At 42.4% G+C, this 19,514-nt stretch overlaps 1 protein-coding gene across 1 annotated transcript in view; it reads right to left on the bottom strand.

Annotated features, from left to right (window-relative positions):
- Window positions 1-19,514, bottom strand: part of LOC143930233 (uncharacterized) — a 43,175-nt gene that overhangs the window by 12,752 nt on the left and 10,909 nt on the right. The window contains exon 4 of the mRNA XM_077454374.1: window positions 2,437-2,540. Coding sequence (XP_077310500.1) covers window positions 2,437-2,540 — 104 coding nt within the window. The remainder of the gene's footprint in view (window positions 1-2,436; window positions 2,541-19,514) is intronic.

Raw genomic sequence — 19,514 nt, 5'->3', positions numbered from 1 at the left:
TTTTTATTCCTAGTTCTATTTTTATTTTTATTTTTATTTTTATCTTTATTTTTATTTTTATTTTTATTGTTTTTTTATTGTTATTTGTATTCCTATTGTAATTTTATCCTTATTTTTACCTCTATTTTTATTGATTCTTTATATATTTTTTATATATATTTTTTATATATAAAAAATTTCTTTTTTATATATATATATATATATATATATATATATATATATATATATATATATATTCTTTATATGTATTTTCTATGTATTTTTTCAATTTTTAACAACCTTCTTTTAATTCTTGCAAAATCCACTTCTATTTTATACCTTTAACAAGTATTTTCATAATTTTTTAAAACAATTTTTAAAACAATTAAATAAATAAAAAAGTTCCAACTCTTATCACTTTTTCCCACATCTTGTCCACACTATCCAACTTGTATCCACATACATTGATGGACACACACACAATAATCACATACAACCAGCCTGCAACACATGAGCAATCAACACCATGCTTTGGTCGGAACAGCTCCGCCCCATAAGGTGGAACCTAAACGACTAATTAGAACTGCCCCCTTTCCCTATTTAAACCACTCCAAACATAGTAACCCAGATGCCTGATGAAGGAGCACGCATGCTCCGAACGCGTGCAACGTAAACCACAACGAAACGTCATCGCAGTGCGCCCCTCAACATAACAACGAACGGACGAACGGACCTCCCTGGCGCTGTTACACCAAGCCGTGCGACGCTGGGAACCACCGGCGCCACCGGACTAGAGATACAGCCGAACGAGTTACCGCTTCTCCTCGAGAGCCCTGCGATGCCCTCTAGATACATGATGTGCCTGAAACCTTCTGGTAGAGTGTGAGTGCATAACTTCACAAATTAAATGTCTTTGATTCAACAATACTGCACTTAGATTGGCGCTGTTTTTTCTTCTGTTTATAACAGACCTCATGAATTCCATGGAGAGTTTCTGGGCCTGAATATAGACATTAGAGCCCTGAGATCCAAGATGGAGAAGATACCCCATTTTTTTCAGGGAACTGTAAACATTTTGAGGTAATGCCCCTGGAACCATTCTGCCTTATGCACTGGGGAGATGATGCTTTGCTCCAAAAGACCCACCAGGACTGTATGGAGATCTGCTAGAAGACTAAAATGAAGAAAACAGAGAAACCTTCTTTTTAGTCTTCTTTTATATATGTGTGTGTGTATATATATATATATATATATATATATATATATATATATATATATTTATTTATTTATTATTTTTTCCCTTCCTTTCTTAGAGTTACCCAGCATTCTTCCATTGGATTTCACATTTTTCCTTATTTCTCAGACGTCCTCCACCCCATGCTCTGAAATGATCTATTTTAAGTGAGTACTCAATAATAAATTTAGTCCTCTCTCACTTTTGTTTTTTTCACAGAAATATGTACACTTTATAAATATATTTCCCAATGTACCCTATACATTCAATTTTCCTTTCTTTACGCACTTGTAGCCTTTTTACATTGTGTGTCTTCTGTGGCCGCACTTGGTCCCCCGCGGTGGTGGATGCCCTCGGGAGGTCTGGCGCAGTAGGTTCACCTTCCTTGGGGGTGGGCATTGGCAAGAGATACATATGTATCTTTATACTATAATATATTTATGTTTGTATATTTTGAATTTAATTCATTTTTGTATCTCTGGCCAGTTTTTTTCACTTCTCTGATTCATATACCCCTTGATGAAGCTATTGCGAAACATGTTGGGTTAATATACGAATAAGCCCCTTCTGTTGAATATCTGCCTCTACTATGAATTGTTGACCACTAATTATTAAAGTGGCCCTGTTTGTGTTTTAACCATATTCTCATTAAAATTATTGTTATATTTTGAAATTATTGTTTTTTCATTATTATTTGTAAGCACTGTTAAAATCCTTTCTCTCCACTCCTTACTTTAATAACGTAAATATTGTTGTTCACAAACGCAAACCATCAAACTTGAAGGAGCTGAAGCAGTTTTGCAAGGAGGAATGGGCAACAATCCCAGTGGTAAGATGTGGCAAGCTCATAGAGACTTATCCAAAGGGATTTGGAGCTGTTATATCCGCAAAAGGTGGCTCTACAAAATATTGACTTTAGGGGGGTGAATAGTTATGCACATTGACTTTTTCTGTTATTTTGTCCTATTTGTTGTTTGCTTCACAACAGTAATAAAAAAAATCTTCAAAGTTGTGGGCATTTTCTGTAAATTAAATGATGCAAATCCTTAAACAATCCATGTTAATTTCAGGTTGTGAGGCAACAAAACAGGAAAAATGCCAAGGGGGGTGGATACTTTTGCAAGGCATTGTATATAGTTATTGTGCAATTAAATTAGCACTAATCATTTTTAGGTAATATTCAGAAATACATTTTTTTTAAATACATGAAATTGTCTTCTTACCAATATCAATTGCTGAAAATCCTTTCTTAAGCTCTCTGTAGAAATCTCGGGCCAAACCATGCCAATTTGAAACAAGTTTTTGGAATGCTTCAAAGCTAAGGCTCCTGAAACAGATCAGTTACAGGAAATTCACAACACATAGTTGTTTTCATAAAAACCCTTTCACAACAGCTAAGAAGATTAATCGACACCTTGTGTGCAGCACATGAGGACATATCGGATAGTGGAGGTTTTACACTGTATTTCCTTCTCTACTTGTTGTCTGATGTTGCCGTCTTGCTTCATAGCACAGTCATCTCTAGCAGGACAGAACTGGGAAATAGTAGCTGAAGCTGTGGCAACGAATAGGTGCCATTTGCCAAGTTCATGAGTGCCTATTCAACTCATTCAGTAATATTTTTGTGTGTAACAAGATATCTAAAGGAGTGTAAATTCCCCTCAACATATGGCTTGTGGGTTAATGTTTTTTTTTTTAAAGTGTCAGACTTTTTGTTCTTAAAGAGGACCTTCAGTTATTTTTTCAACTTTCCATCTATTAAATCTTCTGCCGTTGTTGTTTTAACTTTGGATAGTAAAACATTTTTTTCTGCCAGTAAATACCTTATTTCCTGTTTCTTGTCTGGTAAACAGCTCTTTCTCTCACTCTCCTGAGAGTTTGTCAGGAAGGGAATGAGTCATAAGAGGGCCAGTGAGAGTGGCAGAGCTGGATATGTGCCTCTCTGTGTCTGTGTAAATTCAGGGACTGAGCAGGAAGCAGCTTCAGCTGCCCACGTCTGAAATGGATGCAGCTAGACTTAGTGGAGGGCAATTTCTGCAGCATATTTGGCAACTAAAAAATCACAGTATATGTAAAATTATATGTGGTTGGAGAAAAGCTTCAGAATGGCAAAGATGTTTTTGTTACAAATTATGTGAGCAGACTGCAGTTCCTTTTTAAATGCTAGAAAGTGTGCAAAGATAAATGACAAAAGGGAAAGGTGATTTTTGACCCTGGAAGCCAGCAGCTATCACATTGAGAATGTGCATCCTAGCATTGCACATTATTTGACATTGCATTCAAGTGTCAGATGATTCCTGAAGACATGGGAAATAGGAGCAAGGGAGACCATCCTCAGATGTTTCTTCAAAACCTTCAACTCTCTGCTTTCATCAGGAAAAAACAGAGGCATTTTAGATTCACGCTTCTCTAATAAAAAAAACCCTTGCATTCCCCCTCCCTTGCCCCCCAACCTATTATAAAGTCAAAGTGGCCTTCTATAGCATTTACATCCTCAGTGTAGACATTTCCAATCCAGTCCATTTCTGCATGGATATCACCATTGAAAATAGTTAAGAAGATACATGAACATAAACAAAACGGCGCCCCTTGTGTTTAGTTTCTATCAGTGTTTATCAATCAGCTGCTGCCATAAATTTTTGGTGCATGCCCAAAATATAATATGTTCTATATGGTGAGGTGCAAACTCAAATATGAATTTGTGAATATGCAAGTAACTATAAATAAGTTATATATACAGTGCATCCGGAAAATATTCACAGCGCTTCACTTTTTCCACATTTTATTACATGCATACATGTTACATCCTTAGTTCAAAATTTTTTAAAATTCATTATTTTCCTCAAAATTCGACAAACAATACCCCATAATGACAACATGAAAGAAGTTTGTTTAAAATCGTTGCAAATATATATATAAAAAAATAAATAAATCACATGTACATAAGTATTCACAGCCTTTGCTCAATACTTTGTTGACGCACCATGCACCAATACTTTGGCACAAAGTACAGCCTTAAATCTTTTTGAGTATGATGCTATAAGCTTGAGCGCTTGAGCGCCCCCTAGTGTTAACCCCTTCCCTGCCAGTGACAATCTATGCATTTTTCTAACCAAAAATATGTAGAAGAATACCTATTGGCCTAAACTGATGGAGAAATTATTATTCTTTTTTTGGGGGGGATATTTATTATAGCAAAAAGTACAAAATATAATTTTTTTTTTCAAAATTGTCATTTTATTTTGTTTATAGCGCAAAAAATAAAAACCGTCGGGGTGATCGAATGCAATCAATAGAAAGCTCTATTTATGGGAAAAAAGGACCTAAATTTTGTTGGGATACAGAGTTGCGTGACCATGCAATTGTCAGTTAAAGCAATGCAGTTCCATATCGCAAGAAATGATCTGCTCGTTAAGGGGGAAAATCCTTCTGGTCCTTAAGGGGTTAAAGTAGCGCTGAATAGCAAAAAATGGCATGGTCGTGAAGGGGGCGAAACCTTCTGGAGGTCAAGTGGTTATTTTGCATCAACATCAAGCCTTATGGGGTTCCTTCCCTTCCTAATTCCAGGCCCCAGAGAACCTGTGTGGGCTGCTATGGCTAGTATTACGCTACTGCAGTTCATTGACAGGTATATTTTGGTGCCTCGTTCACTGGTTTACATCAGATTGCAAGAATTTGGCAATCAAATATATTTACAACAGACTTCAGGCTGATAAGGCCACACATAAAGCATATTCTCTCCCCTAGAATGGGTAGAGTGCCTTGAAAAAGTATACATACCCCCCCCCCCCCCTTGGCTTTTTACCTATTTTGTTACATTACAGCCTTTTGTTCAATGTGTTTTTTAATCTGAATTATATGTGATGGATCAGAACACAATAGTATAAGTTGGTGAAGTAAAATTAGAAAAATATATACATAAAACCATTGTTCAGAAATAAAAAACTGATATGTGCGTATGTGTGCACCCCTTTTGTTATGAAGCCCATAAAAAAGCTCTGTGCAACCAATTAACTTCAGAAGTCACATAATTAGTGAAATGATGTCCACCTGTATGCAATGTAAGTGTCACATGATCTGTCATTACATATACACACCTTTTTGAAAGGCCCCAGAGGCTGCAACACTTAAGCAAGAGGCACCACTAACCAAACACTGCCATGAAGACCAAGGAACTCTCCAAACAAGTAAGGGACAATGTTGTTGAGAAGTAAAAGTCAGGGTTAGGTTATAAAAAATATCCAAATCTTTGATGATCCCTAGGAGCACCATCAAATCTATCATAACCAAATGGAAAGAACATGGCACAACAGCAAACCTGCCAAGAGACGGCCACACACCAAAACTCACGGTCAAGGAGGGCATTAATCAGAGAGTCAGCATGGAGACCAAAGTTAACCCTGGAGAAGCTGCAGAGTTCCACAACAGAGACTGGAGTATCTGTACATTGTATGACAATAAGCCGTACACACCAGAGAGTTGGGCTTTATGGCAGAGTGGCCAGAAGAAAGCCATTACTTTCAGCAAAAAACAAAACGGCAAATTTTGAGTTTGTGAAAAGGCATGTGGGAGACTCCCAAAATGTATGGAGGTAGGTGCTCTGGTCTGATGAGATTAAAATTTAACTTTTTGGCCATCAAAGAAAAGGCTTATATCTGGTGAAAACCCAACACATCACATCACCCTTATGCCCTTATCAGAAATTCCATCAGAAAAAAGTTGGATGGTTTTTCCGACTGAATTTCGCTCAACCTTGCCTTGCATACACACGGTCACACAAAAGTTCTCTAAACTTTCGACCGTCAAGAACACAGTGACGTAGAACACTACAATGAGCTGTGAAAATTAAGTTCAATGCTTCCGAGCATGCGTCAAATTGTTGCTGGGCATGCATTTTTTTTGCGTGTCTGAATTGCATCCAGATGAACGCATTTTCGGGTAGGAACTTTTTCCGACCGAAAAATAGAGAACCTGCAATCTTTTGCTAGCTGGAGTTCTGCCAGCAAAAGTCCAGTGGAGCATACACATGGTTGGGATTTCTGACCAAAAGCTCACATCCGACTTTTGCTGGCAGAATTTCTGATCGTGTGCATGGGGCAAAAGATCACCATCCCCACAGTGAAACATGGTGGTGGCAGCATCGTGCTGTGGGGATGTTTTTCAGCAGTCGGGACTGGGAAACTGGTCAGAGTTGAAGGAAAGATGGACGGTGCTAAATACAGGGATATTGTTGAGCAAAACCTGTACCACTCTGTGTGGGCTAGGATGGAGGTTCACCTTCCAGCAGGACAATCACCCCAAACACACTGCTAAAGCAACACTTGAGTGGTTTAGGGGAAACATGTAAATGTGTTGGAATGGCCTAGTCAAAGCCCAGACCTCAATCCAATAGAAAATCTGTGGTCAGACTTAGATTGCTGTTCACAAGCGCAAACCATCCAACTTGAAGGAGCTGGAGCAGTTTTGCAAGGAGGAATGGGCAAAAATCCCAGTGGTAAGATGTGGCAAGCTCAAAGAGACTTATCCAAAGTGACTTGGAGCTATGATAGCCACAAAAGGTGGCTCTACAAAGTATTGACTTTAGGGGGGTGAATAGTTATGCACATTGACTTTTTCTATTATTTTGTCTTTTTGTTTGCTTCACAATAAAAATAAATCGTCAAAGTTGTGGGCATGTTCTGTAAATTAAATAATGCAAATCCTCAAACAATTCCAGGTTGTGAGGCTACAAAACAGGAAAAATGCCAAGGGGGTGAATACTTTTGCAAGGCACTGTAATTATGCAAAAGAATGTCATATTGCCATGTTTTTGTACCTCTATTTATTATATTCTGTTCTGAAATTCCAAACTATATGTCAGTTAAGGATACAAGCCTTGTGTGTAGACATTTCTCAACATCAGAGACCTAAACTGTTAATCCAGTTAGATAAAAGCCATGTATGTACTTTATATCTGACTTTGTAAATGTGCTTAAGAACAATAGAATCATTTCCCTTTTCTAGATATACTGAACAAATTTACCTAACAAATTACTGACATCTAGTCATGTGCACGTCCTTTGTACTCTCTCTCAGTGTTTTGACTGATAACAGTAACAGTATTGCAAATACTTGAAATAGAAAGAAAATTTTATAATAAAAAAGCTTTTACAGAATTAGCATTTGATGTAGTGAAATTTTGATGATTTCTAAAAACATTTTTTTTGTGGAAAATTATTTAGAGATAAAATAATGATGCAGAATTAAAATGATACTAAAGTTTCTTTTTTTTTTCTTTAAGGATAACAAACATGTCATACTTACCTGCCCTGTGCAGTGGCTTTGCACAGAGCACAGAGCAGCCTGGATCCTCCTCTTCTTGTGTCCCTTGCTGGCTCTCCTGGCCCCTCCTTCCTGACGAGTGTCCCCACAGCAAGCAGCTTGCTATGGGGGCACCCGAGCTGCAGCACTGTATGATCATTAGCTGACTTTAATTGACAGCAGCGGGAGCCAATGGCACCGCTGCTGTGTCTCAGCCAATCAGGAGGAAGAGTCCCGGATGGCCGAGGCAATCGCACACATTGCTGGATCCAGATGAGGCTCAGGTAAGTATTAGGGGGTTGAGGGTGGCTGCTGCACAGTGAAGGTTTTTTTCATCTTAGGTACATAGAATGCATTAAAGTGTTCCGCTTAACCACTTACAGACCGGACCATTTTGCTGGTCAAAGACCAGACCACTTTTTGCGATTCTGCACTGTGTCGCTTTAACTGACAATTGCGCGGTCGTGCGATGTGGCTCCCAAACAAAATTGCCTACTTTTTTCCCCACAAATAGAGCTTTCTTTTGGTGGTATTTGATCACCCCTACGGTTTTTATTTTTTGCGCTATAAACAAAAATAGAGCGACAATTTTGAAAAAAACGCATTATTTTTTACTTTTTGTTATAATAAATATCCCCCAAAAATATATAAAAAAACATTTTTTTCCCTCAGTTTAGGCCGATACGTATTCTTCTACATATTTTTGGTAAAAAAAATTGCAATAAGCGATTATTGATTGGTTTGCGCAAAAGTTATAGCGTTTACAAAATAGGGATAGTTTTATAGCATTTTTATTAATAATTTTTTTTTTTTTTTTTTTTTTACTAGTAATGGCGGCGATCAGCGATTTTTATTGTGACTGCGACATTATGGTGGACACATCGGACATTTTTGACACATTTTTGGGACCATTGTCATTTATACAGTAATCACTGCTATATAAATGCAGTGATTCCTGTGTAAAGCCCCATACACACTATCAGATTGTCTGCTGATTTTTTCCTTCAGGTTTACCAAAACCATGTAGTACAAGGGCCTGCCTGATTGCATACACATTGAAACCCCTAAGGTTTGACCTCATATTATATGGTTTTGGTAAATCTGATGGAAAAAATCAGCAGACAATCTGATAGTGTGTATGGGGCTTAAATGACACTGGCAGTGAAGGGGTTAAGCAGTTGGTGGCAGTGTAGGGGTTAAGTGTTCCTAGGGGTGTGTTACTAACTGTGGGGGGGTTGGGCTTTCATTTAGTGAACACTGATCTCTGCTCCAATCACATGGAGCAGAGATCAGCATCACTAGTTGCTAGGCAGAATGGAGAAATGCTGTTTACACGGCATTTCCTCCATTCAGCCGTCCCGTGAGACGATCGCGGGGATGCCCGCGGCGATCGAGTCCGCTGGTCCTGCGACCGGACTCACGGGGTCCCGACCAGCGCGGGAGTGCGCCGCCGGCGGCGTGCTCCCGATGGCAGGGCGGCATTGAAGATTGGACGTACCTGTTCGCCAATATGCCTGCCCGTGCCATTCTGTCGACGTACATCGTCGTGCGCTGGTCGGGAACCGGTTAAAAAAATAAAAATAAAAGTCAGCAGCTACAGACGCCCTCTGGATGACTGTGCTGTAGTAACCTTTCAGACCCAGCTGTCCAGACAAAGTTGCAGTTGGAATGTTGAAACAAACCATTTACCACTGACAACAGGGCAAGATCTAGCCTGCCTGATCACTTGAATGGGATGCCCTACCCTTGACAAATGGTTGAGCACCACCTGCAGTGGAGAAAGTAGACTGTATCTGCATACATATAATAAAGTTAAAGTGGTTCTAAAGGCAGAAGGTTTTTTTATCTTCATGCATTCTATGCATTAGGATACAAAACTTTTTTGTGTGCAGCCACCCCCCTAACACTTACCTAATACCTTAGCCCCATCTCGATCCAGTGATATTGTACGAGAGACTCGGCAGTACAGGACTCTCCCTCCTGATTGCTTGAGACACAGCAGCAGGCGCCATTGGATCCCATGCTGTCAACCAAAGTCAGTGAGCCAATGAGGAGAGAGAGGGGGCAGGGACCCGAGCCACCGCTCTGTGACTGAATGGACACACAGAGCAGTGGCTTGGCTAGGGTGCCCCCATAGCAAGCTGCTTGCTGTGGGGGCACACGGCAGGATGTGGGGGCCAGGAGTGCCGGTGAAGGACCCAAGAAGGGGAGGAACTGGGCGGTTCTGTGCAAAACCACTATACAGAGCAGGTAAGTATGACACGTTTGTTATTTTTAAACAAAAAAAATAAATACATGAGACGTTAGTATCACTTTAACCACTTGCTTACTGGGCACCTAAACCCCCCTCCTGCCCAGACCAATTTTCAGCCCATTAGTGCGGTCACTATTTGAATGACAATTGCGCGGTTATACAACACTGTACCCAAAAGAAATTGGTATAATTTTTTCCCACAAATAGAGCTTTCTTTTGGTGGTATTTGATCACCCCTACGGTTTTTATTTTTTGCGCTATAAACAAAAATAGAGCAACAATTTTGAAAAAAACGCATTATTTTTTACTTTTTGTTATAATAAATATCCCCCAAAAATATATAAAAAAACATTTTTTCCCTCAGTTTAGGCCAAAACGTATTCTTCTACATATTTTTAGTAAAAAAATCGCAATAAGCGATTATTGATTGGTTTGCGCAAAAGTTATAGCGTTTACAAAATAGGGATAGTTTTATAGCATTTTTATTAATAATTTTTTATTATTATTTTTTTTACTAGTAATGGCGGCGATCAGCGATTTTTATTGTGACTGCGACATTATGGTGGACACATCAGACATTTTTGACACATTTTTGGGACCATTGTCATTTATACAGTAATCACTGCTATATAAATGCAGTGATTCCTGTGTAAAGCCCCATACACACTATCAGATTGTCTGCTGATTTTTTCCTTCAGGTTTACCAAAACCATGTAGTACAAGGGCCTGCCTGATTGCATACACATTGAAACCCCTAAGGTTTGACCTCATATTATATGGTTTTGGTAAATCTGATGGAAAAAATCAGCAGACAATCTGATAGTGTGTATGGGGCTTAAATGACACTGGCAGTGAAGGGGTTAACCAGTTGGTGGCAGTGTAGGGGTTAAGTGTTCCTAGGGGTGTGTTACTAACTGTGGGGGGGTTGGGCTTTCATTTAGTGAACACTGATCTCTGCTCCAATCACATGAAGCAGAGATCAGCATCACTAGTTGCTAGGCAGAATGGAGAAATGCTGTTTACACGGCATTTCCTCCATTCAGCCGTCCCGTGAGACGATCGCGGGGATGCCCGCGGCGATCGAGTCCGCTGGTCCTGCGACCGGACTCACGGGTTCCCGACCAGCGCGGGAGCGCGCCGCCGGCGGCGTGCTTCCGATGGCAGGGCGGCATTGAAGATTGGACGTACCTGTTCGCCAATATGCCTGCCCGTGCCATTCTGTCGACGTACATCGTCGTGCGCTGGTCGGGAACCGGTTAAAAAAATAAAAATAAAAGTCAGCAGCTACAGACGCCCTCTGGATGACTGTGCTGTAGTAACCTTTCAGACCAAGCTGTCCAGACAAAGTTGCAGTTGGAATGTTGAAACAAACCATTTACCACTGACAACAGGGCAAGATCTAGCCTGCCTGATCACTTGAATGGGATGCCCTACCCTTGACAAACGGTTGAGCACCACCTGCAGTGGAGAAAGTAGACTGTATCTGCATACATATAATAAAGTTAAAGTGGTTCTAAAGGCAGAAGGTTTTTTTATCTTCATGCATTCTATGCATTAGGATACAAAACTTTTTGTGTGCAGCCACCCCCCTAACACTTACCTAATACCTTAGCCCCATCTCGATCCAGTGATATTGTACGAGAGACTCTGCATTACAGGACTCTCCCTCCTGATTGCTTGAGACACAGCAGCAGGCGCCATTGGATCCCATGCTGTCAACCAAAGTCAGTGAGTCAATGAGGAGAGAGAGGGGGCAGGGACCCGAGCCACCGCTCTGTGACTGAATGGACACACAGAGCAGTGGCTTGGCTAGGGTGCCCCCATAGCAAGCTGCTTGCTGTGGGGGCACACGGCAGGATGTGGGGGCCAGGAGTGCCGGTGAAGGACCCAAGAAGGGGAGGAACTGGGCGGTTCTGTGCAAAACCACTATACAGAGCAGATAAGTATGACACGTTTGTTATTTTTAAACCAAAAAAATAAATACATGAGACGTTAGTTTCACTTTAACCACTTGCTTACTGGGCACCTAAACCCCCCTCCTGCCCAGACCAATTTTCAGCCCATTAGTGCGGTCACTATTTGAATGACAATTGCGCGGTTATACAACACTGTACCCAAAAGAAATTGGTATAATTTTTTCCCACAAATAGAGCTTTCTTTTGGTGGTATTTAATCACCTCTGGGTTTTTTTTTTTTGTTAAAATTTTTTAAAAAGACTGAATAAAAAAAAAATACAAAACAGTTTTATATTTTGTAATTAAATTTTGCAAACAGGTAATTTTTCTCCTTCATTGATGTAAGCTGATGAGGCTACACTAATGGGCCCTGATAGGCTGCACTGATGGGCACTGATAGGGCAACACTGATGGGCACTGATAGGCTGCATTGATGGGCACTGATAAGGCAACTCTGATGGGCACTGATAAGGCGGCACTGATGAGCACTAATAGGTGGCACTGGTGGGCACTGATGAGGTGGCACTGGTGGGCACTGATGGGTGGCACTGATGGGCGGCACTGATGGGCATTGATAGGTGACAATGAAGGGCACTAATAGGTGGCATTGATAGCCAGCACTGATGGGCACTGATGGGTGGCATTGATGGGCACTGATCGGCAGTGGTAGGTGACACTGATATGCAGCACTGCTTGGTGGCACTAATGAGGCACTGATTGGCACCACTGGTGGGATTTGATAGGTGGCACTGATGTACTGGTGGGTACTGCTTGGTGGGCACTGTGGGCAATGATTCATGGGCACTGGCAGGCACACATTGGCTGACAGCTGATCACGTGGTAAGGGGTCGGGATCGACCCCTTACTCCGATCTGTGATCACCCGAGTCTCATTGACTCGGGTGATCACAGTGCGCACCAACTTGCAAAGGGGGGGACATCTATTGACGCCCTCCCGGCAAAGCAGATCCGCACTGTAGCCATCATTCAGCTATATCGTGGATCTGAAGGAGTTAAGGTTCTCTATTTGCTCATGTCACTAATGTCAAAAATAGCACCAAAGTCCCTATTCACAATCTCAACCTAATTTTAAGGGAATGCATTTTTCTGTACTCCTTAAGTACTTAGTTATAGAACCATGACTTTATGTTGGTTACTCAGCACAGATCACTACATCATGATCAACAAAATTAGGAAGGAAATATCTTTCGTTGGAATTGCGATTTTCTGTTTCCTGTTTGGCAATTCACAGGTCTAGCTCAGTATGTGGTATGTGCGGTCTGCTGCAACATAACATTAAGCTTATATTTAGTTCTGAATACTTTGTTTGCTACATAGATTTAAGCATATATATAGCATTTCACTTAGCCTGAGGTCGTAATTATCGATACAAGCTAAAGCTACAACATATAAGCTGGCCAACAATACAAGATGACAGTCAGATGTGAGTGCTTTTAGTCTTCTGGTTGCCATGCATGTAAAGGAATGCCTGGCTCAGCTGACTAGTCCTTCTTATGCCTATGGAGAGGGGGAAAACATGTCACATGGCAACAACTCAATGCATTTAGGCATCCAGATGTAGTGAAGATGACTTGCTGAAGTTCAAACCGTGCATCAGAATGGGGAAGAAAGTATTTGAAAAATGGATGATCTGCTGGGATTTTCACACACAACCATCTCTAAGGTTTACAGAGAATGGTCCAAAAAAAGAGAAAATACCCAGTGATACTGTGTTGTGTGGAGGAAAATGCCTTATTGATGTCAGAGGTCAGAGGAGGATGGGCAGACTGGTTTGAGATGATAGAAAGGCAACAGTAACTGAAATACCAACTCGTTACAACTAAGGTATGCAGAATACCATCTCTGAATGCACAACAATAGAAAAGTAGAAAAACGGTCTGGTCTCGATTCCGGCTGCAACATTCACATGGTAGGGTCAGAATTTGGCATAAACAACATGAAATCATGGATCCATCCTGCTTTGTATTAATGATTCAGGCTGGTGGGGTAATGGTTTGGGGGATATTTTCTTGGCACACTTTGGGCCCCTTAGTACCAATTGAGCATTGTTTAAATGCCATGGCCTACCTGAGTATTGTTGCTGTCATGTCCGTCCCTTTATGACTACAGTGTACCCACCTTCTGATGGCTCCTTCCAGCAGGATAATGCACCATGTCACAAAGCTCAAATCATCTCACCACTGGATTCTTGAACATGACAATGAGTTTACTGTACTCCAATGGCCTCCATAGTCACCAGATCTCAATTGCATAAAGCATCTTTGGGATGTGGTGGAATGGGAGATTTGCATCATGGAAGTGCAGCTGACAAATCTACAGCAACTGCATGATGCCATGATGTCAGTATGGACCAAAATCTCTGACAAATTTTCCAACACCTTTGTGTAATCTATGCCACAGTTCAGACAAGATTTCCAATCCTTATTTAGACCCCTTTCACGCTGGGGCGTTTTTCAGGCGCTTTAGCGTTAAAAAAAAGGCGCCTGTAAAGCTCTTGAAAGAAGCCTCATCTGCAATCTCAATGTGAAAGCCCAAGTGCTTTAAGAGCCCTTCCACACTACCAGCGCCTGAAAAACGCCCATAAAGCACCTAAGCTTTCCCTCTTTCTAAAATAAAATAAAAATAAAAGTTTTCATTGCAATTGGGCTTTTAACCACTTAAGCCCTGGAAGGATTTGCCCCCTTAATGACCAGGCCATTTTTTGAGATACGGCACTGCGTCGCTTTAACTGACAATTGCGCGGTCGCGTGACGCTGTACCCAAACAAAATTTATGTCCTTTTTTCCTACAAATATAGCTTTCTTTTGGGTGTATTTGATCACCTCTTCGTTTTTTCTTTTTTGCGCCATAAACAAAAAAAGCGATAATTTTGAAAAAAGCTATATTTTTTACTTTTTGCTATAATAAATATCCCCCCCAAAAATATAAAAAAAAAACACATTTCTTCATCAGTTTAGGCTGATATGTATTCTTCTACATATTTTTGCAAATTGCAATTAGCATATATTGATTGGTTTGCGCAAAAGTTATAGCGTCTACAAAATAGGGGATATATTTATGGCATTTTTATTATACATTTTTTTTATTAGCAATAACAAAGCAGTGATCTGCGTTTTTTTTAGTGGGACAACGACATTGCAGCGGACAGATAGGACACTTTTGACATTTTTGGAACCATTCACATTTATACAGTGATCAGAGCTAAAAATTGCCACTGTATAAATGTCACTGGCAGGGAAGGGGTTAACACTAGGGGGTGATCTGGGGGTTTAATGTGTGTCCTAGGGAGGTGTTTTCTAACTGTGGGGGGATGGGACTGCCTGAAAGAGGAGACATATCACTGTTCATAACCAGTATGAACAGCACATCTGTCTCCTGTCTCTTGACAGAAAGGAGATCTGTCTGTTTACATTGAGAGATCTCCGTTGTGTCTCTCTCAGGAGCGATATCGGGTGCTTGGTGGACATTGCGGCCGCTGGGCACACAAATCGGCTCCATCATCACGCCCCCTAGTGGTCTTAAAGCGGCCGACGTACAGTTACAGCAATTTGCACAGGGAAGCCAACTTGCCGCAGTATAATTGCAGCGGCTGGTCCTTACGTGGTTGATAAAGTGAAATTTAATTGACCTGAGTTCCACTTTTAAGTGATTGTAATTACAATTATTTTATAAAATTACAAACAGGTATAGACTTACCTGCTCTGTGAAATAGAAATGGAGTGGCCCTGAACCTCCTCTTCTTGGGCCCTCTGCTGGTCCTCCTGGATCCTCCACTTTTTGGTGAGCCACTATAGAAAGCAGTTTCCTTTTGTGGCACACCTGTGGGCAAAACCCTAAGCCGCGCTGCCTATGTCCATTAACACAGAAAGAGCTGCTCGTCCCCACCCCCAGCTTCATCTACACAGGATTTGGCTAACAGTAGCTGGAGCCAATGGCCTGTGAGACTGAAAAGTGAGAGGAGAGAGCTGCTGCAGACAGGCACAGAGCTGGATCCAGTGAGGTAAACAATGTTTATGCTTTAAAACAACTTTAACTTTGTTTTTCTTCACAGGACAACAAAGAAATAAGTTCTGTTGAGAGAGACACCCTTCATACCTAACCAGCTTCTTTCTATGTGGCCAACATATGCAGCTGGGTCCCATCTGAAAATACAGGGCATACAGTACATCACCTTATGTTCAGCCCAAACAACATACTGTTCACGTACATGGATTCTGATCCTAGACCTTTCCTCTGCATCCTCCTGGTCACTGCACACATTAACCCCTTCACATCTGGAGAAATCTCACATAGGCCTATATTTCACTCATGGTCTAGATAGAAGATCACAAACTCCACCAGGGGCTCATGGAACATGGCTTGTCCAGTCATGAGGAACTATTCTCTCACATCAGGTAGAGGACTCCTTTTCCTCCATCACCACCCACTCCAGAGCCGAACAAACTTGCACTAGTATATATATATTTTCATTCCCCCAGGCATTGGCTGTACTCTGTCTGAGGCTCTTTGATACAGCAAACCTTCTTTCACCGATCACAAATTTCACAGTACGGTCTATTTCATTGGTAATACAAGGTTTCAAATCATGGCATAATGTTTTCCAAATAATAGCAGTTTAGCATACGTCAGTTAATCATATCACTGAATCTGCTTAACTGTGAGGGAGAAATGAGGTACTCACAACCTGTAATAAGTCCATGCTCCACTTCTCCACTTCCCATTAGATAAGGGCAATGTACCCCATTGAACCTCCCCCAAAGGGGAGAGCAAGCCTTGAACCCCTTACCTGTCCTATGGCTTCAGACAATCTCCTTCATCTCCAAAGTTCCTCCTACTTTGTAAAGGGGCACCCCACACCAACATTCTACCTGGAAGAGGAGCAATCCTTAAGCAGAAATCTACCAGCCTACACACTAATACTTACCTTCGCCATGCTTCCTGCCTTTCCATTTGCCCAAGGAAGTGTTGAGATTTAAACCCCGTGTGAGCACAGTCGTGTTTGAGTTTACACAGGGTTAAAGTCCATTATGTGACAGTGTTTGCGTCTAGTGATTGGCAGTTCAGGACCAAGTACTGCATTTTGAGAGGAATATGAGAACTCACATGCTACTTTTATACGTGGAATTACTGGGTATACATCAGGGGCCTAACTAGAAATCACAGGGCCCCATAGCAAGATGTTGTATGGGCCGCCCCTCACCCAGGGGCGGATCCAGAGTCTAGTCTCGGGAGGGGTACTGATAGAAAATATTTTTTGGGGGCAATTTATTGGGGCAATGGCTGATGTTGGCACTTCAATTATCATGGCACCATTTGTGCTATGGTGTCAGGATGATTGAAACACATTATTTCTATTATTACATTGTTATAGAAAATGAAATGGTTCCACTCAGCATAATGCAGAATTAGTGGGAGCCCTGAGTGTGTCACCTGCCACCAGATGCAGATTGTCACTTGTCACAAGTTGTTGATTATCCACATGTCACACATTGCGGATTGTCCACTTGCCACATCACCTGCCACTCATTGCAGATTGTCTACTTGCCACAAGTTGCAGATTGTCACTTGCTACACGTTGCAAATTGTCCACTTTCCATGTCACCTGCCACCCATTGTGGATTGTCCACTTGCCACGTTACCTGCCACACATTGGGAAATGTCCACTTGCCACGTGACCTGCCACACATTGCGGATTGTCCACTTGCCACATCACTTGCCACACATTGCGGATTGTCCACTTTCCACGTGACCTGTCACACATTGCAGATTGTTCACTTGCCACATCACCTGCCACACATTGCGGATTGTCCACTTGCCACGTAACCTGTCACACATTGCGGATTGTCCACTTGCCACGTCAACTGTCACACTTTGCAGATTGTTCACTTGCCACATGACCTGCCACCCATTGTGGATTGTCCACTTGCCACATCACCTGCCACCCATTTCCACACATTGGGGATTGTCCACTTGCCACGTGACCTGTCACACATTGTGGATTGTCCACTTGCCACATCACCTGCCACCCATTGCGGATTGTCCACTTGCCACATCACCTGCCACCCATTGCAGATTGTCCATTTGCCACGTCACCTGCCACACATTGCGGATTGTCCACTTGCCACGTGACCTGTCACACATTGCGGATTGTCCACTTGTCACGTTACCTGCCACACATTGCGGATTGTCCACTTGCCACGTGACCTGCCACCCATTGCGGATTGTCCACTTGCCACATCACCTGCCACCCATTGCAGATTGTCCATTTGCCACGTCACCTGCCACACACTGGAGATTGTCCACTTGCCATGTCACCTGCCACACATTGCGGATTGTTCACTTGCCACTTTACCTGCCACACATTGCGGATCGTCCACTTGCCACGTGACCTGCCACACATTGCGGATTGTCCACTTGCCACGTGACCTGCCACCCATTGGGGATTATCCACTTGCCACGTGACCTGCCACATTATGCGGATTGTCCACTTGCCACGTCACCTGCCACACTTTGCGGATTGCCCACTTGCCACGTGACTTGCCACACGTTGAGGATTGTCCATTTGCCACATCACCTGCCACAAGTTGCGGATTGTCACTTTCCTGCTAAGGGGGGAATGATGTAATCTCTCTGCTGCCTGCACAGTGAGGGCGGAGCTGGCAGTTTGCAGGGCGGGCGCCGGGCAGTGAGAGATGATGTCATCTCTGCCCACCACCCGCTGATTGGCCTCCCACTGAGCCTTCCCCAACCCCCCGCCCCCCCTGCCGCCACCGAGTCACCCGGCTGCGTCCGCTCGTACAGTCAGTGTAACTGTACGAGCGCCGAGCGGACAGGCAGCTCGGCGGCTCACCCGCCACTCGCTCACCGGGCCCTCCTCAACTGCGGGCCCCATAGCGACCGCACGGGTCGCTATGGTGGTAGTTCCGCCACTGGTATACATTCATTATTCCTCCCACAGATGAGTGGAAAAGCAGAAATGTGTAGTGTAAAGTAACAAATAATTGCAAAAGACAGACTTAATATTATTATATATTCTTCACTTTTTCTAATATTCAAGTGCTGCAGTGGGAAAAGGGAATTACAGTATAAAATATAATACAACAGGTGAGAATACTGCTTGATTTGACACTTATGCACTACCAGTTCCTACTGTATGAAGGCAATTAAGCTACCTACCAGCAACATGACTTGGATTTAGACTGTCGGTTTTTGTTCTAGATTTTGAATTTGAACAACATTTTCGTTATTTGGAGATTTGGATGTAACCCAATTTCTGAATTACAACAGTAACAAATGTCAACGAATTCAAAATAAATATTAACGCAACAACAAAATTAATTTGTTTCATTTGGATGTTTAACCACTTGGGTACCGCGCTATTGCCGAATGACGGCATTAGCGCGGACCTAGATTGCCGAGACTACGTCTATTGACGTCGTCCCGGTTACGAGCGGCCTGCGCGCCCCCTGAGGGGCGCGCGCGGCGCGCTCTGTGATCGGCGAGTCCGTGAGACTCGCCTGATCACCGATCCGTGTAAGGGGTCGATCCCGACCCCTTATCACGTGATCAGCTGTCAGCCAATGACAGCTGATCATGTGATAAAACGGAGCCGGTAATCGGCTAGTATTCCTCCTCGCGCTGACAGCGCGAGGAGGAAAAAAAAAAGCCGATCGCCGGCGGCCGTGTTCGGGACATCAGTCCCGATCACGGCCAGCAATTCAAGCGGACACCTGCCCCCTGCCAGTGCCCACCTGCCACCCGCAGTGCCATCC

The sequence above is a fragment of the Lithobates pipiens genome, unplaced genomic scaffold, assembly GCF_037356315.1.
Source record: "Lithobates pipiens isolate NorthernLeopardFrog02 unplaced genomic scaffold, aLitPip1_a1.2 Scaffold_25, whole genome shotgun sequence".
Classification (NCBI taxonomy): Eukaryota; Metazoa; Chordata; class Amphibia; order Anura; family Ranidae; genus Lithobates; species Lithobates pipiens.
This window is presented reverse-complemented; position numbering and strand designations above follow the sequence as displayed.